Genomic DNA, 26399 nt, shown 5'->3' on the forward strand with positions numbered 1-26399 from the left:
CAGCTTATCAGAGAAGTGTTACATGGGTGCTCCAAGCTTTCTCCCACATCACTCCAGAAAGAGGGCCTGTCCTTAAAGACCCCAGAATCTTCCCCATTCCAGGTCTCCTTTGATGTTCAGGAGACCAGATATACGTCTTCCCTCCTTTTAAGATGCCAATCTCCAGCCCACCCTGATTCCCCTTCCACTTCACCTGAGGCTACTACAGCTGGAGACCGGGTTGAACTGTCTCTTTAAGGGAGGAATGGAGTGGGGGCGTCCCTCGCCTCAGGGAGACCTGACTTGTGCCTGCCTGCCCAGGTTTGCTCAGGGCGTGGCGGTGTGGATAAAGGCTGCCCTGGCTTGGGAGTCCATACTCTGCTTTCTCCCGGAACCTCGCAGCCTGTTGAGCTACTCAGGTGAGCAGCCCTGGGGTCTCCTTCTCCCAGAGCCCTGGGGGTCCCTTTGCCTCTGCTCCCCCATTCTCCCTGACTCTCTTCTGACTGTACCTGCTACATAGAAACTGGAGTTAAAGACCCCTAAAACCTTCCAGCTTACAGATTCTTTGATGGGGACGGGAGACTACCCTCCCCCGTCAGCTGATTGTCCCTAATGTCTCACCTCTGTGAGACTGGACTAGACAACTGGAGTGACCCACCCAGTGGAATCAGGGAACCCTGAGGGCAGGTCTGAGAAGTCTGGGTTTACCTGAGATATCTGAACAGAGTGGGGGTGTCAGGGTGGACAGGAAGTGATTATACCATAATCTCATGATTGAGGGTTTCTCAGGGGGTGAGAGTAGGGACGGTATCTAGGGGTAATTGAGTACATGAACAGTAATTTAAATGCACTGGGGGAGGAAACAGATGGAGGTGTGTCTGGGTGGCCAGTTACTGGGGCACACGGAGAATAAATGAGCACCAGGAGAGAGAAGATGTCTGCTCTAGGAAAGTGGGACTTGGTTAGGAGATGGGGACTCAGATGACCAGGGTGTATGCATCCTACCCCTGCAGACAGGACCATCTACCGTCCTGGAGGAGGGGAGGACACAGAGGGCAGGAGACAGCAACTGTCCTCTGCCTAGCGCAGGCAGGAAGTGCATGAGGGCTGCTTAATGTCCCAGGCAAGGCTGGTCCCCTCTGCGTTGCCTCCCACTATGGTTCACTCAGAAGCAGGCAGGCTCTCTTCAGAGCACAGCACCAGCAGGGTAGGACAGTGAGGAGAGAGGGCTGTTTCCGGCCCCCCTCCCAGCCCTAGGGATGACGGGGTCCAGACGGCAGAGGAAGGAAGGAAGGGCTGCAGATGGACCATCTGTCTTCCCCTGCCCTTGCCCAGGTTCCCAAATTTTGGGAGGTTTTGTGGTAATGTGGTCCTTTGGAGGCCTTGGAGGAGTCTGGAGGGAAAAGTGTAGAGGTGAGACCCAGCAGCCATGCTGACAGAGCATGCAGCATGAGGATGACTTGCCAGGTGAGGGCCGTGTGGGATAAGGACAGTACGAGGGCTCCGGGCTCCGATTGAGAAAAATGGCTGCACAGGTGGGGCACCCAGCAGGAGCCCTCTGTCAAGGCTGGTGTTTTATATGCATGGGTGACAGAATCAGGAGGCAGCCGGCCTCAGAGCACAGAAATCCACAGCCTGTGCCCCTAACCACCACTTGAGTTCTCCAAAGCTTGCTGGGACCCCAGACGTCTGAGAAATAGTTCCCAAATCAACGACAAGAAATATGTCTAATCTAAACTAATGGGTCCAGGGTGTGCACACATGGGTGCATTCGTGTGTGTGTGTGTGTGTGTGTATGTGTGTGTGTATGTGTGTGTGTGTGTGAGAGAGAGAGAGAGAGAGAGAGAGAGAGAGAGAGAGAGAGAGAGAGAGAGAGAGAGAAGTGTTCAGGGCCTGAAGAGCAGGCTAAGCAAGACTCTATCGCTAGTCCCTCACTGGGGGATTCTAGGCAGGGGCTCTACCACTGAGCCACGCCCCCAGCCCCTCACTGGGGAATTCTAGGCAGGGGCTCTGCCACTGAGCCACGCCCCCAGCCCCTCCCTGGGGGTTTCTAGGCCGGGGCTCTACCACTGAGCCACGCCCCCAGGCCCTCACCGTGGGATTCTAGGCAGGGGCCCTCCCACCGCGTCACGCCCCCAGCCCTCACTGGGGGGATTCTAGGGGGGCTCACCACTGAGCCACGCCCCAGCCCCTCACTGGGGGATTCTAGGCAGGGGCTCTACCACTGAACCACACCCCAGCCCCTCATTGGAGGATTCTAGGCAGGGGCTCTACCACTGAGCCACGCCCCAGCCCCTCACTGGGGGATTCTAGACAGGGGCTCTACCACTGAGCCACGCCCCCAGCCCCTCACTGGGGATTCTAAGCAGGGGCTCCACCACTGAGCTGCATCTCCTTTTTTTTTTTTTTTAACTTTTTCTTTTGTGACAATATCTCACTAAATTGTTCAGTCTGGCCTTGCACTTAGCCTGTATCCCAGGTTGACTTTGAAGTAGAATTTCTCCTGCCTCAGCTTCCCTAGAAGCTTGAGTTAAGCCTGCACTGATTTAGATTAATGAAGAAGCTGAAGGATTTCTCAGCCTCTGGGATCTGCCCCAGGGAAATGGAGGCGTCTGTGTGAGCATGTGGGACTCCCCTGCACCATAGGTGGCTGGTGGCTCCATTTTCCCTTCTAAGTGTGTGCTTTGGTATGAGTGAAAAGGGTTAGTTCTGAAGGGTGACCTTGGGGTTGCTGGGGATTAAAGAGAGGAGTCACTATAAAGTCACTGGACAGTGTCCAGCAAGTAGGGAGTGGGGACAAGTGTTAGGATTTGCCACTCAGGCTCCATGAAGGAAGAGGTCCTGTGTGCCATGTTCCTGGCAGTGATATTAGGCTTACTGTGAACAGATTTTTCCTTGAAGAGAGGAGGTAGAACAGTGTTTTGCTACGTCCAGGCTGACCTTGAATTTGCCATCCCCCTGCTTCAGCTCTCCAAGGGCTAGGAGAATAAGAGAGAGAGAGACATGCACTGGCACATGCATGTGCCCATGAGCTCAGGACAGTTGAGCGAGGCAAGCACGGGAGGTCCACAGACAGCAGGACTTTTACTACAGACCTCCAGGGTGATGGAAAGATAGCAGGTCACGGCTCGGGCTCTCTGGAAAGGGGCTCTATGTGGAGTGAGCCTCACTGGGGAACCTGTAGTGTTTGCTGCCAGCAGGGCTGGGATGGGGAGTGAGCATAGGCTGAGCAGGGTGAGGGCTGTGGTGTGGGGGCAAAGACTGGACATGAGCTGGGACTCAGAGAATGCTCAGTGGGGCATGCAGCGAGCACTCAGTGGGACTGCAGAGAGGGCTCAGTGGGGTCTCAAGGGACAGACCCAGGGGTAGGACAGAAGATGGAGATAAGGCCACATCCAGGACTCTCTGTATCTATCCCATCAGCCTGACACTATTTCCCTGTTACACGCCACCCGCACCCAGCAGCCCAGGAAGTCAGCTCAGGCCTCAGCTAGAAGCCTGCAGTGTGTGGGCAGAGCCGGGCAGGCTCCAAGCTGTCTGTGGGAGCCACTCCCAGAACCCGGGCCTCTTGCCACCTGGCTCCTGGCACCCTCTTCCCCAAAACACCCCGAGGCCCTTCACAGTTCTTTCTGAGTTATGAACAGCTAGTTGGGAAAGAGGCATTGTTTAAATCCTGTTCTCTGGACCAAGTCATCCTGGACATCAACTTTCATGTCTCAGAGCCTCAGTTTTCCCATCTGTAAGATGGGGCTAATAAGCAGGATTTGATGGTGCCCACCTATAATCCTAGCTCTTGGAGAGCTGAGGCAGGGGGATGGCAAATTCAAGGCTAGCCTGGACATAGCAAAACACTGTTCTACCTCCTCTCTTCAAGGAAAAATCTATTCACAGTAAGCCTAATATCACTGCCAGGAACATGGCACACAGGACCTGTTCCTTCATGGAGCCTGAGTGCTCACCCAGCCCCCACTTGACTTTGAGGCTTCTTATCTCCCAGCCAGTGAGCTTCAGGTTCACCGCCAGCCTTCCTGTGTGTACCCTGGGCTGTGCTCCCAGAGAGCAAGCAGCAGGTGGGACAGAAGTACAAAGCTTTACATCCTGGGTGCCCTGCTAAGGTTGGCCTGTTCTCTGGACTCCCCAGGTCAACGCTGACATGCAAGAGTTTGCTCTGAGCCTGTTGGTCCTTCTAGCAGGTGAGTGTCTGGCCCCAAACTGCCCTTTCCCAGGGCCTCTCAGCTGGGCAGAGACAAGCGCTCTCTCTCTCTCTCTCTCTCTCTCTCTCTCTCTCTCTCTCTCTCTCTCTCTCTCTCTCACACTGGATAACTGCTCATCAATCCAACTACACCCTCTCTCTCTCTCTCTCTCTCTCTCTCATTCTCCTCTCTTGCTCTCTCCTTTCTCCCCTCTCTCTCAGTCTCTCAGTCTCTTGTTCTGTCTCCTCTCTCTCTCTCTCTCTCTCTCTCTCTCTCTCTCTCTCTCTCTCTCTCTGTAGTACTGTTGTGCTATGTGTCATGGCCTCCCCACGCTGCCATCCCACAAGCAACTGAGAGGCTAGCGGTGACATAACAGGTAACCTGAGTACCTCGTGCCTCCGTTTCCCCATCTGTGAAAACACAGAGAAGAATGTCACTTAGTCATAGGGGCTTTGTGAGGCTTAAATGAGTTAATGTTTGAACAGTGGTGACCGAGGCCTGGGTGGAGCTGGCCCCAAGCATGTGTGCCTGAGTATAACTAAGCATTGTTTTCCTCCCTTTAGCAGAACTCAGACCCGGAATGAAGCCAGATGAGCTTTCAGCCAGAATTGAGCTCTTCCTCCTTGCTCTTGCCATGCTTTTCTCCTTCCTTAACCTCTTCTTCGCGTGTGCATGACTTGTGTGTGTTCTTGTGTGTGCAGCTCCTCATGTGTGTGCATGCTTATGCATGTGGCTGCCAGAGGGTAACTTTGGGTGTGGTTCCTTAGGAGCAAGCCACCTTTTTTTCTTTTCAAATTCTTTTTTTTTGGGGGGGAGCTGGGGACCGAACCCAGGGCTTTGCGCTTGCTAGGCAAGCGCTCTACACTGAGCTAAATCCCCAACCCCCCTTTTAAAATTCTTTATGTGTATGACTGTTTTGCCTGCAAGTCTGTGCTTGGTAACTGTGGAGGCCAGAAGGGGGCGTCAGATCCCCTGGAAGTGGAGTTACAGATGGTTGTGAACCATCATGTGGCTGCTGGGAACTGAACCTGGGTCCTCTGCAAGAGCAGTCGTTGCTCTTAACCACGGAGTCACCTCTCTCCAGAGCCCCCCACCCGTTTAGACCACTTTTTACTTTACCATTTTTTGGGCCCAAGTAGCCTTCTGTTTGGAAAGGGATGTGGACCTGCATTCAACTGGGTGACTGTGAGTCATTTCAAAGGGGGAGAGGTCAGAAGACACGATACCTGTAGGGCACAGCTGTGGTGGGGCCAGCAAGGCGTTTTGTGAGCAGCGCTCTGTGAAAGAAACAGCCACAGGAACAGGAGCCATCTGCTGCCTTGAAAAGCAAGGCTTCTCCTGCGGGAGGCGTGGCCCAGCCCCGAGGCTAGAAACACTGTTTCCAGTGCAGTGTTTCAGAGATAGGGGTGGGAGCCTATATCTCCATGAAGGTGCGTGTCCAGATAGGACTAGCCAGAAGTTAGATCCTGTGCACTGTGAGGTGGGGCTGTTCCCCCACAGAGCATTTCTCATAGGCAATGAATCTCCATGGATCCTGCTGAGGGCTCTGCTAAAGCCACCTTAGTCATAACCTGTTCCTTTTTGTCCCCACAGGCCTGCCTACTTTGGATGCCAATGACCCTGAAGGTGAGCCAGAGCCCATCCTCCACCCCACTTTCCCAAGTCCCCTACTGTCTTAGATTCATGTGTGTGTTTTTTCTCTTTGCAGATAAAGATAGCCCTTTCTACTATGGTAAGAACGGAGTCTTCACTTCTTTCCCGTCTTGCACAGTATTTGTGCCAAGGGTCCCATGGGAGGATGACTGACAGTTCACAGTGACCCAGGGGTGAGGATAGGAGAGGGTTTGAGTCGGCACTGAGCTCCCAGGTAGGTGAAAGTTATCAGCTTTGAGGAGAAATACAAGACAGGCACAGACACGACCTGAGTCCAGTCCACAAGAGACATTAGTTTCAGATCAACCACCAGAAAGCTGGACATGAAAATTTTCCCAGAGAAGAAAGGGAATTCTATACCCCAATCTTCCAGCTTCCATCAGGAGCTGCCCCTTGCCCTGTCCCCTCTCTTTCTCTATTGGTCCTCACGCCTGTTTCAGCTCAGGATTTTAGCATCTACTATTCCTTCGTCCTGGACCATTTTCTTCCATGCCTTCAGGGCCAGCTCTGCCTTCCTGCGGATCTCCTCAGAGAGCCCTTGCCTGACCACTCTTTCTAAAGACCCAGCCTCTTGACTTCCTATCCTCCATACTGATCCTTTCCCTCAGATGGCTTCTCTGCCCCTGGGTGGACACTCGATATCTTGTTTGCTTGGATATGAACTGCAATAGTTGCACAATGGGGCTGGGTTTTGCTTTTCTCTTTTACTGCTGTCAAGTGAGTTGGGAGATAGGGGGAAGGAATTGGGCTAGCTTTGAGGTCCCCTTTGTCTCCCTCTCAGATTGGCACAGCCTCCGAGTCGGCGGGCTCATCTGTGCAGGGATTCTCTGTGCCCTGGGCATTATAGTTCTCATGAGTGAGTACTTGGGAGCTCTGGGAGGGAGTGAGCAGGGAAGGGGTTTCCTGTTCTTTCCCCTGACCACGCCTCTCTCCTACAGGTGGCAAGTGCAAATGCAAGTTCAGCCAGAAACCCAGGTGAGATGGGTTCTGGGCATGCTCAAAAAAAGGCTGGGGCTGGAGAGATGGCTCAGCAGTTAAGAGCACCCGACTACTCTTCCAGAGGTCTTGAGTTCAATTCCCAGCAACCACATGGTGGCTCACAACCATCTGTAAAGGGATCCGATGCCCTCTTCTGGTGTATCTGAAGACGGCTACAGTGTACTTACATATAATAAATGAATAAATCTTTAAAAAAAAAAAAAAAAAGGCTAAGCCGTGGGTTGGGGGTTTAGCTCAGTGATAGAATGCTTGCCTAGCAAGCGAAAGGCCCTGGGTTAGGTCCTCAGCTCCAAAATAAATAAATAAATAAATAAATAAATAAATAAATAAATAAATAAATAAATAAATAGGCTAAGCCTTGTGCAAAGTGCTCAGGCCTGGGTGCTCTGCCCCGGTGTCTCCTGGGCTTATCCATGGTAAATCATCCCGAGAAAGCTGTGGTCCTTACTGGTACATTTAGCTTTGCCTAGACGTACAGTGGGAAATCAACCAAGAAACTATCTGGGCAACCCAAGACTCCTTTAGCCCCTGAGAGAGAGGATAAATAGGAGCAGATTTATTTACATATTACCCCGTTTATTTCCTTAGCCACCGTCCAGGAGATGGGCCACCCCTCATCACACCAGGTATGACACAGGATGATTGGGGGTGACACGTGGGGGTAATGGTCACTAGTGGAAGCTGGAGTGGGAGCGTGCCTGCGTCAGGGAGAAGGAAAGGGGAGATGCTTGCCAACTGACTCCATTCCCTCTACCAGGCTCTGCTCACAACTGCTGAGGATGGATCCGTTAAAAGAGCGCAGGTCCTGTCTCTGGAGATGGGCTTGAACTCCAAGATGTCTGGGCTCCTCCTCTCCTGACACTGCCTTCCCCGAGCCTCATCTCATGGTACCAGGTTCTTTGTTCAGTTTTTAATATAAAATGATTTTACGTCATGCTCAGGCGAGCCAGAGACTCTGTGTGGAGCTTGGAGTGTGGCTGCCGGCAGCGAGGAGGTGAGCAGATGCTGGGGTGGACCTTGGGGCCTCGATGGGGCAGGTTAATGAGTAGGAGCTGGTGGCTGAATCACGCTTAGACCTGCACGCCATGGCCTTATGGTGGGCATGAGATTTGCCCTTTCCCTCCATGGGCAGCCTCCTGTGCCACTTAAGTTCTAGTGGCAAACGAGGGACACTTGCGGGAGTGAAAAGGAGCCCTAATCTCACGCAGTGTAGGGACACTGGTTGACATTGCGAAAAGCTACACCGTAGGGTCATCACACCATATTGGGGCCACCCCAATATTTAGCTGTCCCCGCCCCTGCAGTGGTCTCCTCCTTCATGTTGAGATGACCCCACTTTATCATGAGCCCCTTCCATTCACCTGTGAGAACTGTAATTTCCCAGAACACCACCGATAGTCCAGCAGTGGCCACACTGTGAGATCCTCCACTGACCCCCAGCTCTCTTGAGGCTCCTCAGTATCCATCAGAGCCTCCAGAATCTAAGTGCAATCACAGAAAATGCCTAAAACCTTTCAAACCAAAATTCCTGCCCAAGATCCCACCCAGGGTTTTCACCTGCCACTCAACAAGAGGCTCCCGCCTTGAGACCACAGAGCGGGCAGGTTGGGTGCGCGGGGCATTTATTGAATTCATACACTCCCTGTTCTTGCCCCTGTCACATTCTGGAAAAAGGTACCCAGTGCTCTCTGTGACGCCTCTAGACTTCATCTTCGCCATTCACTTTTACTGCACACGTGTAAAGCAATCGATCTTGAAATAAGACATCGCGCCACAGGCAGCAAAAGTACCAGGCATGCGCACTGGCAGCAGAGTACCAGGCCAAGAAACTACCCAGCAACTGTGACATCACAGAGACCTTGCTCTCCACGGTAAACCAATGGCCAGATAGGGTTTGAGGAACAATGCTCTCGGTTCTTTATATGCAGCAGGACCAAGGGGACGTTGAGGGCGGGGTGTCCAAACCTCTTGGAGCTCAGCAGATTGCCCTTTTAGTTTCTGTATCCCAGCTCCAAGTTGTGTTCCAGGAGGAACTCCCAAGATGTTGTGCATGGGAGCATCTGTCCTCAGCCCAAATGTGGCTTCAGACTGGAGGGGCCCTAAACATAGTTGGGAGTAAAGAGACATCCCACTTGCCCCTTAGGTACAGATCCTCCGAAAAGTGGACTAAGCCTAACTCAGCTGATGCACTTGGCTTGTGGTCTGTATCCAGGACTGTCTGTGACATCCAGGAGGCCAGCCCAGAGAGGTTACCCGGATGTCCCAGAATGCCCTTGCCAGTCCCATAGCCACTTCCAGGGTCTTTCCCAGCCTCAGGCACTGAGATCCAACTCATGGTGCTGGTAGATCTGCGTGGGGCCCTTGAAGCACGCTGCGAATAAAAAGCGTCTTCCTGCTACGGTGACTTGGCCAAAGGCTCGGGGGGCCACCAAGGCCGGTGGGCCCAGCTCCTGTAGTGGCTCCAGGATCCCTTTATCGGGCTCAAAGCGGAAGACTTGGCTGAAGGCGAAGTCGCTGCCCAGAATGGCCAACTGGTCGCTGGCAATTAGTAGTGGCTGGAAGACATGGGAACCTCGTGATGGAAGTTGCTGCAGCAGACGGAACATGGAGCCGTCCCAGCGCATGACCTGCAGGATTTGGAAGCTAGTTAGACCCTGGGTCATGAGACGCGAACCGGCCTGTCATTTAACAGGATCCTGTAGGTTCTCCATTTACCCGTAGTCCCTCCCCCTTTTTGAGAGTCTTGCTAGCCTGCCACGGACTGCTTTCTACCTCAGCCTCCCTGGTACTGAGATGACAGCCTCTGGGCCTCTGTGACACCAACACTATGCCCAGCATCTTTCATAACTTACAGATAACATTTGTCTGCATGGAACAGGGGCATTGTTCTAGACTTTTCTCTCTGCCTCACACGCCACGCAGACTGCCCAGCAATGGTCTGCTGATCTTACTTCTCATACGTTATATGTTTATCCCAACTGTTCTGGTCACACCCTGACCAGCTTCCACCTTCTCCAGCCTGACCCCCGATTCCCGTTCTAATCTCTGTTGCTCCCTCCTGGAGACCCCTTGAATAGTTGAGGTGTGGGGTATGGGGTGGGGACTTGGAAAAGATAATCCTGAAGGCAATCAGAACCTAACACCAACTCAACCTGTCCCAACAGGAAGGATGTGGATGGAGTTAACTGTCATCCTGGAATGTTCTAGAGAGACAGGGCCAAGCTTAGCAGAGTAAATTCAGAATCTTGGAGCAGGTCATGTGGGCATGATCCTGTTGCTGGGGCAGGAGAATTATGAGATTGAAGCCAGCCTGGACTATATATTAAGATCCTAGCTGGGGGTTGGGATTTAGCTCAGTGGTCGGTAGCACCTGCAGCAATGCGCAAGGCCCCTGTCGGGAAAAAAAAAAAAAAAAAAAAAAAAAAAAGATCCTAGCTGAGTCTCTGCCTCATAAAGCCACGGGCTATAGTTTAGCAGGCAAGCTTAGAATTCACCAGTGGCTCAGCTGCTGTGCCTAAGCCTGGAACTCACTAGAAAGCGGCTGGGGGCGTGGCTTAGTGGGGCTTGCTTGCTTAGAATTCCTCATGGATTAGTTGTGGGTAAGGCTCAATGGTAGAACGCATTCCTGGAATTCACCAATGAGGGGACGTGCTGAAACAGTGGTCTAGCCCCCTGCCAAATGAGGGTTCAGCTGCTGGGATCTAATCTGGCTGCTACTGCCTGCCCCCAGCCTCACCATGGAGTCCCCAATGTATCGCGTCAGGCACAGGAACACGTCTCCTCCTGTCTGAAAGTGTTTTGTGGCATAGACGTCCTCTGCCTCTGGGATGTCTGTACGCCTCTCGAATCGGCCACCAAACCAGTGAAAGAGCACAGGCCTCTGGGAGGCGGAAGCGAGCAACAGGTGCGGTCGGCCGTCCAGCTCCAGGGCCTCTGCATCGGTGTCGCGGTGCCAGGCATGCAGGCTCTGGCGTGGGTAGAAGCCCGGCCCATCACGACACAGCAGCGTGGTGCTTCCAGCCTTGGAAGCATCAGCCACTACGAAGCAGGGCTGCCCATCCAGCCACAGGAGCTCGGCATCATTGGGTCGCAGCAGCCGTTGAGGGGCTAGAACCTGCACAGGGGTCAGACGCAGGTCGGGGCTGGACCGTGACCACAGCTGTGAGCCTCCCCATAGGCGAGCAGCCAGTATGAAGAGGCGTGGGCCCAGCACCAGAGGTTTGCAGGACACCACTGAGGGCGCTATAAAGGAGAGTGGGACACGGTCAGGCTCAGAAGCAGTCTGAGAATAGCAGGGAAGAGGCCAGGACAGGAGCAAAGCTCACCTGATAGCTCTTCCTCAGACCTGAAGCGCTGCAGGCTGTAGTCCCACACCAGGATCAGGCAACGGCCAGCGAAGGGCTGTGCCAGGACCATGTGAGGTTCCCCCTGATAGGAGAAGGACTCCACGCTCAGTGCCGACTCCCCAACAGTCTGGAGCCAGGAGAGTTCTAGGGGCAGCAAGAGAGTCAGGGGTGCCTAGGGGCGGGCAGGGGACCTCAATGCTTCGGTTAGCACGTCTTTGAAATAAGAATCCATAGTGTTCACATGAGGACCTATGGAACAGAACCTTTCCCCCTATAGATGTGTTAACTCTCAGAAACTCAAACATCTTTCTTTCCAAATGCCGGGTGGCATCATCAAATCGTCCCTGGGAAACTGTTTCAGTTAGATGTTGTGGCACGTGCTTGTGATCACGGCTTTGGGAAGCTGAGGCAGGAGGATCTCTGGTTCCTGGTCAGCCTGGGCTACACAGTGTGACTCTGTCTCAAAAACACAAAACAAAGCAAACAACATGTTTAGTTACTCAACTAACTTTACAATAGCATTGATGTGAGCTACACTCTGTTACCATGAAAACGTGAGGATAGGTGGTCCAGGCAGCCGGTTACCAACAACCTTCATTCTCCCCAACTGGAGCTGGGGATAGAAGACAAGCCTGCCAACCCAGCCACTCAAGAGAATGAGGCCTGAGAATTGAAGGTTAAAGGCCTGCCTGGGATACAGGAGTCAGGAGAGCCTGAGCAACTTAATAGAGACCTTATATAAAATGAGAAAGCAAAAAGAGGTTGGAGCTGTATGCAGCTCAGTGGTAGAGCCCCTGCCTAGAATCCCCCAGTGAGGGGCTGGGGGTGTGGCTCAGTGGTAGAGCCCCTGCCTAGAATCCCCCAGTGAGGGGCTGGGGGCATGGCTCAGTGGTAGAATGCTTACCTAGCATATGGAATTCTCCTAATTTAATTCCTAATGTCTGTCTCTCTGTCTCTCTCTCATGCACACACACACACACACACACACACACACACACACACACCACTTTTTCCATGAATCAGGGAGAAGATCATCGGGCAACCTAGGTAGAATGTTCCAGCACTCCTACTCACACACTGCCAAGATATGATCAAGTTCACAACAGACATGAAGTGTGATGTTCACCTCATTGTGTGAACATAACGTTCTCGACCCAGCCTCTCTCACCTCCTTTTTTCTGCACTCAAAGCACAGGAAGATGTCACAACCTGGGCTTGAACAGTAAAAACAAAGGCATCAAATAGGGGCTACCCCCACCCATGCAGAGAGCTCATCCCTTTTGTGTTCATGTGTGTGGTTGCGTGCATGACGCACATGTGGTCAGAGGGCACATGTATGGGAGCTGGTTCTTTCCTTCCATCCTATGGGTTCTGGGGATTGAACCCAGGTCATCAAGCTTGGTAGCAAGTGCTCTTGCCTACTGAACCAACTTACTAGCCCAGAAAATTCTTAGCCCAGTGTTTCTTTACATAGCCTGACTGTCCTGGAACTCACTCTGTAGACCAGGCTTGGCTTGAACTCAGAGATCCCCCTGCCTCTGTCTTCCTGAGTGCTGGGATTAGAGGTATGCATCACCACCAGGGACATTCACACAAAAGAAATCTCATCTCCCCTCTCTCTGTCTCTGTCTCTGTTTCTCTCTCCCTCTCCCTCCCTCTCTCCCCCCTCTCTTTCTCCCCCCCCTCCCTCTCTCCCTCTCTCCCTCTCTCTCGGACTTTGCTATGTAGCTCAAACTGGCCTCAAGTTCACAATCCTCCAGCCTCAGCCCTTCTAGTGCAGGATTACAAGCACGAACCACCATGCCGTGCAGAGTCTTTTAAAAATTTCCTTTAAATCTCACCCCTTCCTGAGCTGCTGAGATGGCTCGGTGAGCGAGAGCACCTGCCACCAAGTCTGATATGATGGAGCCGAGTTCAGTCCCAGAACCCATGTGATGGAAGGAGAGAACCGGCTCCCACTTGTTTGTCCTCCACACATGGTACATACTCAACACACACACACTTTAAATAAAAAGTGTTACTTGCTGTTTAACCCCTTCCTTGCTTCCCTAGTCCCAGCTCTGGGCTTCCTTGGATGCTATGCCTTCTCCAGTTCTGACCGGATGCTTCACCTGCCTAACTTCTAACTCCTACCCTACCCCACCCTCTGCCTGCACCTCCCCATTTTGAAGAGATCATTTCTGGACCATTTAGGTTCCCTGACATTTCCTGAACAGGAGTCTCAGGAAGGGCAAGACCCAGGGCCATCTGAGTCAGTGCAGTCTAGCACATGACCCAGCACTCAGAAAAGCATCCCAATACACTCTTATGTATGTGTGGAAAGGCAAAAGGAAGGCAAGCTCCAGGGTGCAAAGAAGGGATTCTGAACAAGGGATGCTTACAGCCTCTTGTTACAGAGTGACGGTGTACACCTGCCACCCCTACACTGGGAGGCTGAGACCAGAGGATGGCTGCAGGTGTTGAGGCCAGCCTGGACTACAGAGTGAAACACTGTCTCAGAAAACAGAACAAAAGTAACAACCCACAAGCGCTGGGATGGAGAGATGGCTCCCAGTTAGGAGCACTTACAGTTCTTACAGAAAATGGGTTCAGCTCCCAGGACCCAGTCAGAACAGTTTACAAGTGTCTGTAGCTGCAATTCCCAGAGATCCAACACCTCTGGCCTTTGAGGCAGCTGCACTTGAATGCACACACCCGTACACAGACACACGCACATACGTATAACAAAAATAACAGCAACACAACAACAACAACACAATAGCCTCGTGTCCCAGGACTGGCATCAAAAGCCACGCAGAGACCAAGTGTGGTCTCTCATGCTTGCAATTCCAGGACACGGTGGAGGAGGCAGGGGGATCACAAGGTCAGTGCCAGCCTTGTCTGAGAATTGAGATCCTGTCAAAAAGAAAAAAAACATCCTGCCCAGTGTTGACCCCTCCCACAGATCTGGGATCACTGCTTTACCAATGAAGAAACTGAGGCACAGGAGGTTATCTTCCTCAGCCTTGTAACAACCTCCACCATCCATCTGAGGGCCTGTTGTCCCTCCCACCCCTGGGAGTCGGGGAGGGCAGGAAGCCTTCACCTGTGGCTTTACACTTGAACTTCTTAGGGTCGAGGTGATTCAGTTGTATTTGAGCAAGGGCAGAGGGGCCCGCACAGGCCCCCGTGCCCACACTGGCATTCACCGTAGGCATCCACTGTAGCAACCAAAGTACTCGGCAGTCACACTGGAACGGGTTACCACGGAGGTCCCTGGGGTGAGAAGCCAGGAGGAAAGCTGTGACCCAGTTTCTGTGGTTTGGAGGCAGAGTCCTCTGAGGGTCGAGGATGGCTCTCTCAGATGACAGCAGAGCACAGTCCCACGAGCTACCCAAGAAGGCCCAGATCTCTCCCCTCCAAAAGCATTCCCAGGCCTCCCGCCACCCCCGAGGGAGGCTGAACTCACACATGAGTCAGAGTCTCCAAGCCTTGGAATAGGAATCTGGGTAGAGCCTCGAGGTGGTTGTTGGCCAGGCTTCTGATGGAGCGGGGAGAGGAAAGAGTGTCAGCCAGGGCCAGAAGCCGCTATGGCCTTGAGGGTGGGTCGGGCTGCCTACGGTGGAGGATTGGACTGTGCAGATACACACAGGTGGGTCAGTGAGCGGAGTCCCCTCAGGGCGTTCTTGGAGATGGAGCCGATCTTGTTGTCCTCAATGAAGCTGTGGGGAGAGGGTGGGGTAAGGGGAGGCCCTAGGAAGCCACTGCAAGGCTGGTTTCTCCTCTCTCACCTGTGTGATCATAAGGACCCCCACCCTTCACTGCCGCTGCTCTCATAGTAGCCAAAGGGCTTGGCTGTCTGGTCATCGTCAAGCTTATCATAGACACGGCCGCCATCACCACCACCACCACCACCCAGGCCCCCGTGGGCCCAGGTAAAGTCAACACTACTGCTGGCATCCCCAACATGTGCACCTCTCTTCATTGTTGAGCTCAGTACCAATAACGCCCTTAACCCCGGCACCGTGCCGTCATCTCTGCCCATCAACACGTACTACCAACCCCCACACCGCCAACACTGACAGTGTCCCCAGTATCACACCTTCATGACCAGAACCAACACACCAACACTGCCACCACTGTTACAAACCTCCGAGGGCACCGACAGCATCACCATCATCACCAACATTCACACCATCCACCAGGACCACTCGTATGGCCATGGTGTTCACGGAGACCCGCAGCAGAAATTCGGTCATGCTTGGTAGGCACAGAGCCAACAACATCACCAAAACTAACATCTGGGCACAGCTCGGCAGGTAGAAGCAGTTTGCCCCAGGTTTGATTCCTGGGACCCGTGTGGTAGAAGGAGAGAATCTACAGCTGCTGATGGTCCTGACTTCTATACCTGGGCATGTGCACTGTGACACCACACCAAAAACAAATGCAATTGAAAAAATATTTTTAGAAGCATGCCACCTGGGCTGAGGTATGTCTCAGAGATAGAGTGCTCACCTTGAATCCCACAGTGAGGGGCTACACATATGATTGGTTCAGTGGTAGAGCCCCAGTGAGGGGCTGGGGGTGTGGCTCAGTGGTAGAGATCCTGCCTAGAATCCCCCAGCTAGGGGCTGGGGGCGTGGCTCAGTGGTAGAGCCCCTGCCTAGAATCTCCCAGTGAGGAGCTGGGGGCGTGGCTCAGTGGTAGAGCCCCTGCCTAGAATCCTCCAGTGAGGGGCTGGGGGTGTGGCTCAGTGGTAGAGCCCCTGCCTAGAATCCCCCAGTGAGGGGCTGGGGGTGTGGCTCAGTGGTAGAGCTCCTGCCTAGAATCCCCCAGTGAGGGGTATGGAACTACTTTCCTAGCTTGCCCAAGACCCAGCACCACAAAACAAACACCACAAACAAATAGAAAAGGGACCCCCAAACACAAACCTAGAAAACCCCTAACCATATTCCACCCATAGCCATGACCACCATCAATATATACCATAACATAAGCACATACCTCTATGCTGGTAATCTTCACAAACACAAGCCCTATACACCTTGTAGATAGTCCCCAATAACACCAACACTTAGTCCCAATAACACCAACATTATTGTGGCAGCCATTTTGGACGATGTCCCTCACAGTCCATCAGTAGCAATATAACCACCATTTCTCTTCCATAAGTAACACCCCTACAGACCATCATCCACAGCAGCGTCACCAGACCACAAGCAGCACTGCAACCCTGCCCTAGAGCCATCCCCTCTGCCATCCTATCCAACCCTGGCATCCCCCACTGTCACATGGTCATGCACAGCTTCAAGCTGTGACCCTGTAATTTGACATGTTTCCTGCTCCTGACCTCTCTGTATACCCCCTTCCTGGAGTCCCCCTGCATCAGGACAATAGAGTCTGGCTCTCTAGGCTCTTTGTTGACGCTTGGTTTTCCGGGCTATAGAACCGACACTGGGGTCTCAAACATGTCGGGCAAGCACCTTTTCCTGAGATGCACTTCTAGTCTTTTAGTTTATGTTATTTCTTATTTCGTATGAGACAGGGCCCAGGCCTTGAATTAGCCATCCTCCTGCCTCAATTTCCTAAAAAGCTGGGACTACAGGCCTGAGGCACCAGCCCCCAGCTTCCTTTGCAACTCTTGAAATACATAGAGGTGAGATTCACTTCTGACCTGAGCTACCCACACTGCAGACTTCCTCCTAGGAGTCTGCCATTGTCCAGATGCCTCCGTCTGCAAACCACCTCCCTTCCTCTGGGAGTCACAGAGAGGCTCACCCACACCTCCGAGCCCACCTTCCCCAACCTCGGGCTGTACTCACAGGTACTGCAGGTAGGACAGGCCGATGAAGGCATCACCCTCAATTACAGAGAAGGTATTGGACGTGAAGAGGCTGTTGGGAGGGCGGGACAGTGCTGTCAGAGTTGCAGACCTGCATCTATGGCTGTGCTCAGCTCCCATCCAACCCCAAGGCACACACGCAAGCATGGGGCTATCTGAATGGACACAGGCGCCCCCATAAATACACACAATGTACACATGTCCTCACAGGTGTCTGAAAGGCACCATGCACGCATGTGTGCGAACACACATGTGCACACACGTGCATGCACACGTGCATGAGCACGCCCCCAACTCACAAATGCATATATACACATATGCACACACCCCACACATGCGTGTACACCCACATCCACATGCATGCACACACATACCACACACATATGCACATGCATGCACACACACATACCACACACATATGCACATGCATGCACACACACATACCACACACATATGCACATGCATACACACACACATATGCACATATATACACACATATGCACATACATACACACACACAAGTGCAAGTGTGCATGCACACAACAACCACCCGCCCCCCCCGCCAGGCAAGAAAACCCGTTCTCTTAAACAGTGTGTTGTGAGCCCAGCCAGAACACACTCACAGCAGGTGCAGTGACGGCATCTTTAAAAAGCTTCCAGCCTTCAGCCGGGAGACCCCCATCCTGACGAGAGAGCTGGGGACATGGGCAGAGATTAGTGAGCAGAAAACTATTCTGATTCTCCTCTCTCAAATCAGAGGTCTTGGCTGCTCTATAGGCCCTGGCCTGCCATGTTGGCCTGGGGGTGTCTCCTATTTCCCCCCACACACGTGGCTAAGGTCCCTGGCAGCATCCAACCCCTGGATATGGTACTTCCACTGATGTCACTGCTCCCCCTTGCCTTGGGGACTTCCCCAACCTGCACCTTTCCAAATCTTTCAGACAGCCCAGAATTCTTTTGGTGTCCAAGATTCTGAGAGAACTCGGCACCCCACCCCAAGTCCTGGAGTCTCGGGTCTCCTCCCCCCCTTTCGGCCCACACAGGGCCTGGCACTCACAGTGACAGGAGCGTGGTGGAGAAGCTCTCAGGCAGCTCGGGGGAGCCCTCACACAGGGTGCTCTCCTTGGAGCAGGAGCAGCGTGGAGGACACTTTCCCTTGGGGGGACTCCAGGACACTCCTGCCCCAGTCCAGGCCAACAGGAACAACAGAATGCCTGCCCCTCCCATGCCCCCTGCCCCAGCCCAGGCTCCCCCTGGCTCCACCCTGCCAGACCTGAACCACTACATCTCTGTGGGATGCCCCTCCATCCTGCGGCTGACCACGCTGTCCTGTGGCTGGCCGGCCTTGTTCCCTCCTCCAGCCTGTGCCTCTCTTCCTGTATCTGGAGTGTGGATTTTCTATCAATATCTTTCTCTCCCTATCTTTCTATTATTCTCTTTCCCACACTCTGCGATCTCTGTCTTTCTGTCTTTGTCTCTCTGGTTTGGCCTGTAGATCTCTGGGGTGTGTGTGTGTGTGTGTGTGTGTGTGTGTGTGTGTCTGTGTCTGTGTCTGTCTGTCTGTCTGTCTGTCTGTCTGTCCGTCCTGGTCCTTCTGCCTGGTCTGTTTGTAACTCTCACCTCCCTGCCCCGTTTCAAGTTTCCAGTACTTTCTGTGTGTCCTCCCACGCTGGTCTCACTTTCTGTGGCCTGGGATGTGCCCAGCAGAAGGGTAGGAAGGAGGAGGTCAGGGGCCATCGGAAGAAAAGGCCTAGGAAAGAAACTGAATGGCCTTTGAGGGGGCGGGGCTGCCAAGCCTGCCACCCTAAGCACTCCCAACCAACCCCCTCATCAGAGTCCCCACTCAACCCCAGTTAGGGAGAGTGGGAAGGATGTCCCCAGGGTGGAGACCAGATGGCTCTGCAGACTGCAGATGGGAGGGCTAGGAGGAGAAGCCACTGGGGGATGGGGGATATCCTAGCTATTCCCGGCCAGCCCCTTCTCTTGGAGGGTGTGGTCCACCCACTCACCAAGGCACCACCAGGCCAGCACCAGGCCAGCTGCTCCCCCTGGTGGTCACCATCTGTAGGACAGCTGCCCTGCCCAAAAGCCAGACCTCGTCCAGAAAATCGCTGTAATTAACTCTATGAGGGCTGAGATCTAAGACTGTATACAACCCCTAATGCCACCTCTCCCACATCAGATCTATCGATCTTTGTCCTAAAGTTTCACCACCAGCATCCTAATCTTCTCACGACCCTCTGCTCACTGTCGTTCTCATGACTAATTTACAGCCCCAGGAAGCCAGCTCAGGGCCCCTCCATGTTGCTCCGTGTCCTCTCCTTGGAGGTTGGAATTTGAGGATATGTGGATAACTGGCTGTTTTCATCCTTATAGAAACTAAGACAAATTCCCTCCATTAAATGAGAAAAATCCGTAACTCACACACAACCCAACCTAATAACCTGGTCCTTCCCATGCCCCTCCAGCTTTTTTTTTTTCCCCCCTCGATTGCTTTCTTGATTTTGAGACTGGCCCAGAACTCATTTTGTAGCCCAGGCAGCCCTCAAACTCAAGATCTCCTGACTTAGCCTCCCAAGTGCTGGGATGACACCATATTCGACTGTGTGTGCCAGGTTTTCCGAGAGTTAGCTCGCTGATGTCACAACCACCCTGCGAGGTGGGGTACCGCAGTCCCTGATTTACAACCCCAGACTGATTTACAACATCAGACTCTTAAATGATTGGCTTCATAGGGCCAGTTGGTTCTAGCTCGGTAGGAGCAAACACTTTGTTGCCTGGGGTTGGTAGGCTGGGGAACACGTAGCCTCTTGCCAGTGAGGTGCTGTTGGAGGACCTGGGGTCCTGCCCAGTGCTGTGCTGCCTCAGTAGAGTTGCTCAGTCTCTCTGGTCCTCACTTTCCTCATTTGTCAATGGGATAATTCATACTATTCATCCCCAGACTGAAGAGAGGGCTCAGTGAGCTAACAAAACAGCTTTGGGGTTCAGTCAGGTTTGGGGCTTTTTTTTTTAGATGGGATTTCATGTAACTCAGGCTGGCCTTGAACTTGGTACATAGCCAAGGATGACCTAGATCTCCCGACCCTCCTGCCTCCGCCCCTGTGTTATCATCGCCAGGTTATGTGGTCCCAAGGACCAAGCCCAGGACTCCATGGGTACTAAGTAAACACTCTGCTAACTGAGCCACATCCCTAGCCTCACACAGGGACACGTTGATAAAGGCTCAGAGTGGGGATGGCAGCTGTCGTTCCAGCCTTCAGCAGATGAGGCAGGAAGGTCAAAAGTCAGAGACTAGACAGACTAAGCCACATAATGAGCTTGAGGCCAGCAATAGGGCACAGGATAACAGCCTGTCTCAAAACAAACACGAGAGGACAATCAGAGAGCTTTCTGCTAGGGCCACCAAGGGGCCAGCGATGGGCCTGAACCATGCCAGCAGCTTCTCCCTCCAGTTTGCCACCAGAAAGATGAAGGCGACGTGAACACATACAAACAGACCTTTACTGTGCACCGACCTGGGTTCTCAATGCTTTGCATGGATTGTTCTAGATAATCACACCACCTCCCTCTGGGGGGGGGGATAGCGCTATTCTTTCCATTTTACAGATGGAACAACTGAGGCACGGAGAGGAGAAATCATCAGCCTAGCGCCACACGGTGATAAAGCATTATGCTGTCACATCCTGGGGCAGTGAGCTCCTGAGAGTCACTCTGCCTGGACAGGCCTGCAATAGCTAACTGCCTGTCTCCCCTTCCTGGTATTGTGTAAACACCAGGGTTCTCTTTAATCAGGGATGATGCTGGCACACAGGAAGATTGAAGGGACGCAGATCTCTGAGGCTAGCGACATTGTCTGTAGAGCATAGTGTCTGGGCTGCTGTTTGTTTGCTTGAGGCTGGAGACATTTGGTTGACCAGGAAGACGACTTAAGGAAAATCAGTTCTGCCTACCTAGACCTCAGTTTAACAGTCTCTAAAATGGAGATGACAAGAAAATGTCAAGTTCACGGACCTCTGTGCCTGGCCTGGAGTTACAGATATGGTGTTAGTGGCTTCTCCATTTTGTAGTCCAGGGCAGCTGAAGGGACAGTAAGGTGATAAGAGTAGCCCCGGGTCACACAAGGAATCTTGAACCCATGTCTGGCTCCTGGTTTCTGTCTGTAGAGCCTGGGAAGTGGTCGGCAGTGTTTCCCCCAATGGTGTCGCCAGGGCTACATGTGCTAAAGGAGTGGGGATTTCAAGATGAAATGCAAGTCTGTGGCTTTGGAGAGGGTGGCCCTGTGTCTGTGACTGTATAGTAAACACACAGCTATTTACTGCGTGCCAGTTTACTGGTGGCCCGTGCACGGGGCACACACACAGTGTGTGCACTGCCGATGGCCACGTGGAAGGAGAGCCTCCCCTGTCAATCGGTTGGTGTGCTCACACGCTCCTGTGGTCTCGGCTGTCTGTTCACCTCCTTGTAGTGTGGGAATGGGAGCACTGGGTGTGAGTCTGGCGTTGAATGTTTTCCTGTGGGCTGTGCGCGATAGTGTGTGTCTGTGTGTAAAAGCAGACAGAGGCACACCAATGTCTTTTTTTTTTTTTTTTTTTAAATGAGAAGGCAGGTGTGTCTATGTAGCTCAGGCTGGCCTCAAACTCACTCTGCAGGTCAGGTTGACCTTGAACTCTCTACCTGAACTTCTGCCTCTGCTTCCTGAGTCTCCTTATACAGCCCAGCTATATCGCTGCACACTTAGCCCAGTGTGTGTGTGTGTGTGTGTGTGTGTGTGTGTGTGTGTGTGTTACTCCTGGTAAATTTGAGTCAGCACAACACACATGCAAACTAACAAAGCAACAACAACAACAAAACTAGTTGTCAAAGGCTGGCAGAACACTGGGTCAGAGGTCAGTGGCCTGGTAAGCTCTTAGGCTGTGTGACCTTAGGCCCCAGCTGGGCTGATTCCCAGGAAGCCCAGCAGAAAACACTCTGGTCTGGAAGCTGGCTCGCTCTCTCTCTCTCTCTCTCTCTCTCTCTCTCTCTCTCTCTCTCTCTCTGCCTACGTGTGTGTGTGTGTGTGTGTGTGTGTGTGTGTGTGTGCATGTGCGTGTGTCCCCTCTCATAGTCCAGTCCACATGCAGCCACATGCTGCCCCTGGGGCCGTGCTGAGAGAGTTAATCTAGCTAGCGGGCCAGGGCAGTCTGGGCTGGGGGCCGCCCCCTGGCCCCCCTCCAGCCTGGGCTCCAGTTTCAGTTGCTAGTTGGGGAGGGCAAGAGTGGGGTGTGGCCAGGAGGGAGCCTACGGGGGAGGCGCATCCAGTTCTGGGCCAGGGGGTCCAAAGTGCTTAGCTCCCAGGGTGCACAGCTGGAAATTTGGGGGTCTTCTGTCAGCAGGGGACAGCGTGAATGGGGTGAGCGTCCCCCAGCCCTCCCTCCAGGCCTCTCAGCTCCCCTAGCTGGGAGGCCTATTTTGGGAACAAGAGTGGCCAGCCTGTGGCTTCTCAGGCAGGCCTGACCCAAGAGGGAGGAGAGAGCCTGGGGACAGGGGTTGCATGGGGGCGGGAGAGTTAGTGACTCCTCCCTTATTCCCCGGGCTGCTGTGAGACCCCTGACTGGGGGTGAAGCTTAGATACTCATTTGTATATATGTCTGTTTCTGTCGCTGTTTAGGGGCACATTAGGCCTAGAGCAGGAGTCTGTGCTTATGTCTACACCCTGTGTTCTTCAGACCAGCAGTTTGGGGAGAGGGTGTTGTTTGTCCCCATTCCAGCCACACCCGTCCTGCTGGCGTGTGTGTTTGTATGTGTGTGTGTGTGTGTGTGTGTGTGTGTGTGTGTGTGTGTGTACCTGTACATAAGTGTGTCTGTGCCCATATGTGTGTCCCTGAAACAGCATTGGACTTCTCTCAGGCATGGGCCGCTTGTCACTCACTGGCCTAAAGTCTTGTTATGAAAGATGTCACCCAGGGGCCGGACAAAGGGAGGGGTGTTTCCCCCTTTTCTCACAGCTTCTAGGAAAGGAGATGGGGTGGCCGGTAGGGATATAACTTCTGGCTGGGCCTCACCCCAGCAGTGTTATACAGGACCCCCCGAGTCGTTGGGGGGGGAGCTGTTGCCATGGTGGCCCGTGTGCAGCAAATTCCTCCCGGGTGAAGTGGGAGATATTTATACCCAGGGTCAGGGAGAGAGCGGGCAGGCGGCCGAGGGCAGGAGAACTGGGACTGCCTGGGTACGGAGAGACCACTGGCTGAGGTGTGTAGGGGCAGGTGAGGCTGGGCATGTCCTGTTTGTCTCACAGCATTCCACCTGTGTCCGGAGATAGCTTGCTTCCCTTTCAAGGGTAGGTTTGGGGACTCTGGGACCAGCTGTCTGTTGGGGGTAGCCTGTGGGAGGCCCTTGAGGAGTCTGCCTTTTCCCACCTCTGCCTCACTACTACTCTGTATGCTGTGTAGTCTCCTGCCCCCCATTATGGACTTGTTTTAGGGACTTGGTTTGGGGTGAAGCAGGGGAGCTGGTCAAATTGAATGGCTGACACTTAAGTCCTTAGGCCGTCCTTGACTTAACCCCCATGGGTTCAGGCCCTTTATAGAAGGGGAAGAGAGCAGGGCAGAGGACATTTTTTGACCCTGGATGACTCCTTAGGGCAATGGCATCTCCCGGCCACATCCTGATTGTCTCTGTGTGTCTCATCTCCATGGCCAGTGCAGGTGAGTCCAAAGGAGGTACCCAGCATCTCAGCCAGGTGGGTGGCAGAGGCAGGGAAAAGCCCCCCCAAGAAAACCAAGTGGGAGACCCCAAACTAGACCCCATGTGACAGGAGATCAGGGGTCTCCACATAGGCTCTGATCATGGCTGGCATCTAGGGGAGAGGGGAAGATGCCTGAGTGAGGTAAAAGTGGGAGTGGATGGAAGGTAGGTCTCTGGGTGACAGAAATATGAACAACCTGCAAGGTGTCAGGGTGCCGGGTGCCGGAGGTTCCAGGATGCAGAATAGGCTGGAAACCTGCCGACGGCTCAGTAGCACCCAAACTCCAGGCTCAAGAAGATAGGCAGAGCCCCTCATACCTTTCCCTGCCACAGACCCCAGGAGCTACTCTAATTTGGATCTTTATTTTTCTTTCTAGAAGCTCCGCAGGAACCAGATCCATTCACCTACGGTGAGGGTTTCGAGAGGGGGGGTCTGGGTGTTCTATTCTCTCCTCTCTCTCTTTCTCTCTTCTCTCTCTCTCTCTCTCTCTCTCTCTCTCTCTCTCTCACACACACACACACACACACCACGCACTCCACATCCTCCACTCTCTCCTGCTCTAGTTGTCTGAGACTCCCTTGCCTGTCTATTTGACCTCCCTGTCTCACTGGGACTGCACTGTTGGGGAGATGGGTGCCCCATCCCCTACGGAGCGGCCATCCTCGCCATTCCTTCCCCCTTTCCACCACCTCCTCCCTCCCTCCTTCCTCTGCCCTGTCCTCTCCTCCCCTCACACATCTGCTCTTTCCCCTTCCCTCTCCTCCTCCTGGCCCTGCATACTATACCCTTCCCCATTGGTCACCCTCCTTCGGGGCTGCCCACAGATTACCACACCCTGCGGATCGGCGGCCTCACTATCGCTGGGATCCTCTTCATCTTGGGCATCCTTATCATCCTTAGTGAGTGTCTGCACCTGTCTTCTCCACCCCGCCTCCAGCCTTCCCTCCCCAAGCCCCACTCCCAGCAACACACACAGCCTGTGCACTATACACGCCCGACACAGGCTCAGTCTCCAAACACTTCTCCCACATCCCGCCCTGACTCCAACCTCGCAACACACAGACCCCACCCCCACTTCAAACCACGCCCCTCAACTCCCACCCAGACCACGCCCCCACATCCTACCCTTCCTCCAGCCCCGCCCCAGGTCCCACCCCCTGCGGCCTCCCCAGTTTGGAGGAGAGCCTAGGGATGCTGGAGCAAGAGGGAATCTCAGCCTATACCCTCCCACTCCACAGGCAAAAGATGCCGGTGCAAATTCAACCAACAGCAGAGGTGAGTGGTCCCTCTGGACCTCCCTCGCTCCTCCCGCAGTGGAGAGGCGGTGGGGGCGAGGCGGCAAATGCACCCATCCTGCAGTCGAACATGTATTAAGCGCTTAGTGTGTGTTAAACCCTAAGCCAGGCTCCTGGGTCGGAGCGATGGTCAAGCTCCCTCTCTGCCTGGCCCAGCGCCCAGCCAGTGGGGGCGCTGGGCTCCCACCAGCCCCGCAGATGGAAACTCAAGCGTGGTGAGGCGAAGCTGGGCAGAAGCAGCCGCGCTGAAATGAGATCACCTCACAGGGCGGCCCAGTTTAGCTCCAGTCCGGATCCTCGCGCAGGATTCCTCTCGAAATAAACCTTTAAAGCACAGGCAACGTAGGCATGCCTTCTGCGTGCTAAGACGATCACAGATGCCTTCCCACCGACCCTCTAGCATGGTTGAGTGCGCACCACGAGCCAGGCGCCGTTTTCTATCATGTACCCCTTACCCCACCCGGGTGAGGTGCGCTCCATCATCCATCCCGTTTGTGCATATGAGGAAACTGAGGCACGGGGAGGTAAGGTGACTTAGGGTCACTCACTGGACCCAAGTCCCAAATCTCCCAAGACCCTGTGACCGTCCCTCTCCCCAACAATGTCAAGTGCCTTCCCCAACACCCCGGAGGCCTCCACCGCGCAGGCTGGGAGCACCTCCTGCCGCACCCTGAAACAGCAGCGGGAAGCTTCTGTTTCTGACGGACCGCGTCTATGTCAAGTCCACGGTGGGGGTCTGGAAATAAGGCCTGCACTGGGGCTTCTCAGAAGCGGCTACCTCTCCTGGTCCATCCGAATTCCTCTGTCTGTTCCTTCCCAGAACTGGGGAACCCGACGAAGAGGAGGGAACTTTCCGCAGCTCCATCCGCCGTGAGTTCGGGGATACTGCGGGGGGCGGTTTGTGGGGCAGCTGTTTTTAAGAGCCCCTCTTCTTGGGCTCAGAATGGGTTTGGCGGAGAGTTATCCCTGGTTGCAGACTCCCCCTGACCCCAGAACTCTCTGCATCCCTCTCAGGTCTGTCCACCCGCAGGCGGTAAACCTCCACCTGGCTCCAGGAAACTCAGCCAGGTCCTGCAGTTGATGGGAGGAAGGAGGGAGAGAGGTTGGGGGGGTTGGAGAGAGGCAAGGGGCAAAGTGCCAGTGTGGGAGCGTGGCGAGGAGAGCTTGCCACTCACTCTCTTCACCCCCGCAGAGCCCCCTTGGCACCTGACACCTCTCCCCACCCAGCTGCTCGCCTGTGACCACCTCCAGCGTCCCCTGCATCAGCCCTGCTTCTCGGACACCCCTTGCTGCTCAGATCTCCAATAAAACTCGGTTTTCCTTCTTGATAGCGCTTAGTTGATCTCAGTGCCTCTCGTGCGAAAACTCGGGAGCCCCCCCCACCGTGGC

General features: G+C 53.8%; 3 protein-coding genes across 9 annotated transcripts; 2 read left to right on the forward strand and 1 right to left on the reverse strand.

Annotated features, from left to right (window-relative positions):
* The first annotated feature begins 292 nt into the window (after positions 1–292).
* Fxyd3 (FXYD domain containing ion transport regulator 3) lies at positions 293–7760 on the forward strand. Of its 2 annotated transcripts, XM_032893890.1 has the most exons (8): positions 294–398; positions 4121–4172; positions 5766–5798; positions 5881–5904; positions 6607–6681; positions 6764–6800; positions 7413–7450; positions 7582–7760. In XM_032893890.1, exons 2-8 carry the CDS (start codon positions 4133–4135, stop codon positions 7599–7601), a joined length of 267 nt encoding a protein of 88 aa, XP_032749781.1. In that variant the 5' UTR covers positions 294–398; positions 4121–4132; the 3' UTR covers positions 7602–7760. The 2 variants fall into 2 exon arrangements, with proteins under 2 accessions (XP_032749780.1, XP_032749781.1); XM_032893889.1 differs by having other exon boundaries at positions 293–398; positions 7413–7760.
* A 669-nt stretch (positions 7761–8429) lies between these two features.
* On the reverse strand, positions 8430–18900 carry Lgi4 (leucine rich repeat LGI family member 4). Its single transcript, XM_032893891.1, has 9 exons — positions 18049–18900; positions 17615–17686; positions 16972–17043; positions 14800–14871; positions 14619–14690; positions 14256–14425; positions 11150–11314; positions 10561–11066; positions 8430–9451 (listed from the first exon to the last, which is right to left on the reverse strand). The coding sequence occupies exons 1-9, from the start codon at positions 18216–18218 to the stop codon at positions 9137–9139; spliced, it is 1614 nt and encodes a 537-aa protein (XP_032749782.1). The 5' UTR covers positions 18219–18900; the 3' UTR covers positions 8430–9136.
* Positions 18901–22260: 3360 nt separating this feature from the next.
* Fxyd1 (FXYD domain containing ion transport regulator 1) lies at positions 22261–26340 on the forward strand. 6 transcript variants are annotated; one of them, XM_032893892.1, is made up of 9 exons: positions 22361–22380; positions 23123–23233; positions 23610–23674; positions 24092–24124; positions 24540–24614; positions 24954–24990; positions 25831–25880; positions 26025–26078; positions 26203–26340. In XM_032893892.1, the coding sequence occupies exons 1-8, from the start codon at positions 22376–22378 to the stop codon at positions 26045–26047; spliced, it is 399 nt and encodes a 132-aa protein (XP_032749783.1). In that variant the 5' UTR covers positions 22361–22375; the 3' UTR covers positions 26048–26078; positions 26203–26340. The 6 variants fall into 6 exon arrangements, with proteins under 6 accessions (XP_032749788.1, XP_032749783.1, XP_032749786.1 ...); XM_032893895.1 differs by lacking the exon at positions 23123–23233 and adding an exon at positions 23266–23307; XM_032893896.1 differs by lacking the exon at positions 23123–23233 and adding an exon at positions 23290–23307.
* The last annotated feature ends 59 nt before the right edge of the window (positions 26341–26399 follow it).

Source organism: Rattus rattus, chromosome 2 (assembly GCF_011064425.1).
Source record: "Rattus rattus isolate New Zealand chromosome 2, Rrattus_CSIRO_v1, whole genome shotgun sequence".
Classification (NCBI taxonomy): Eukaryota; Metazoa; Chordata; class Mammalia; order Rodentia; family Muridae; genus Rattus; species Rattus rattus.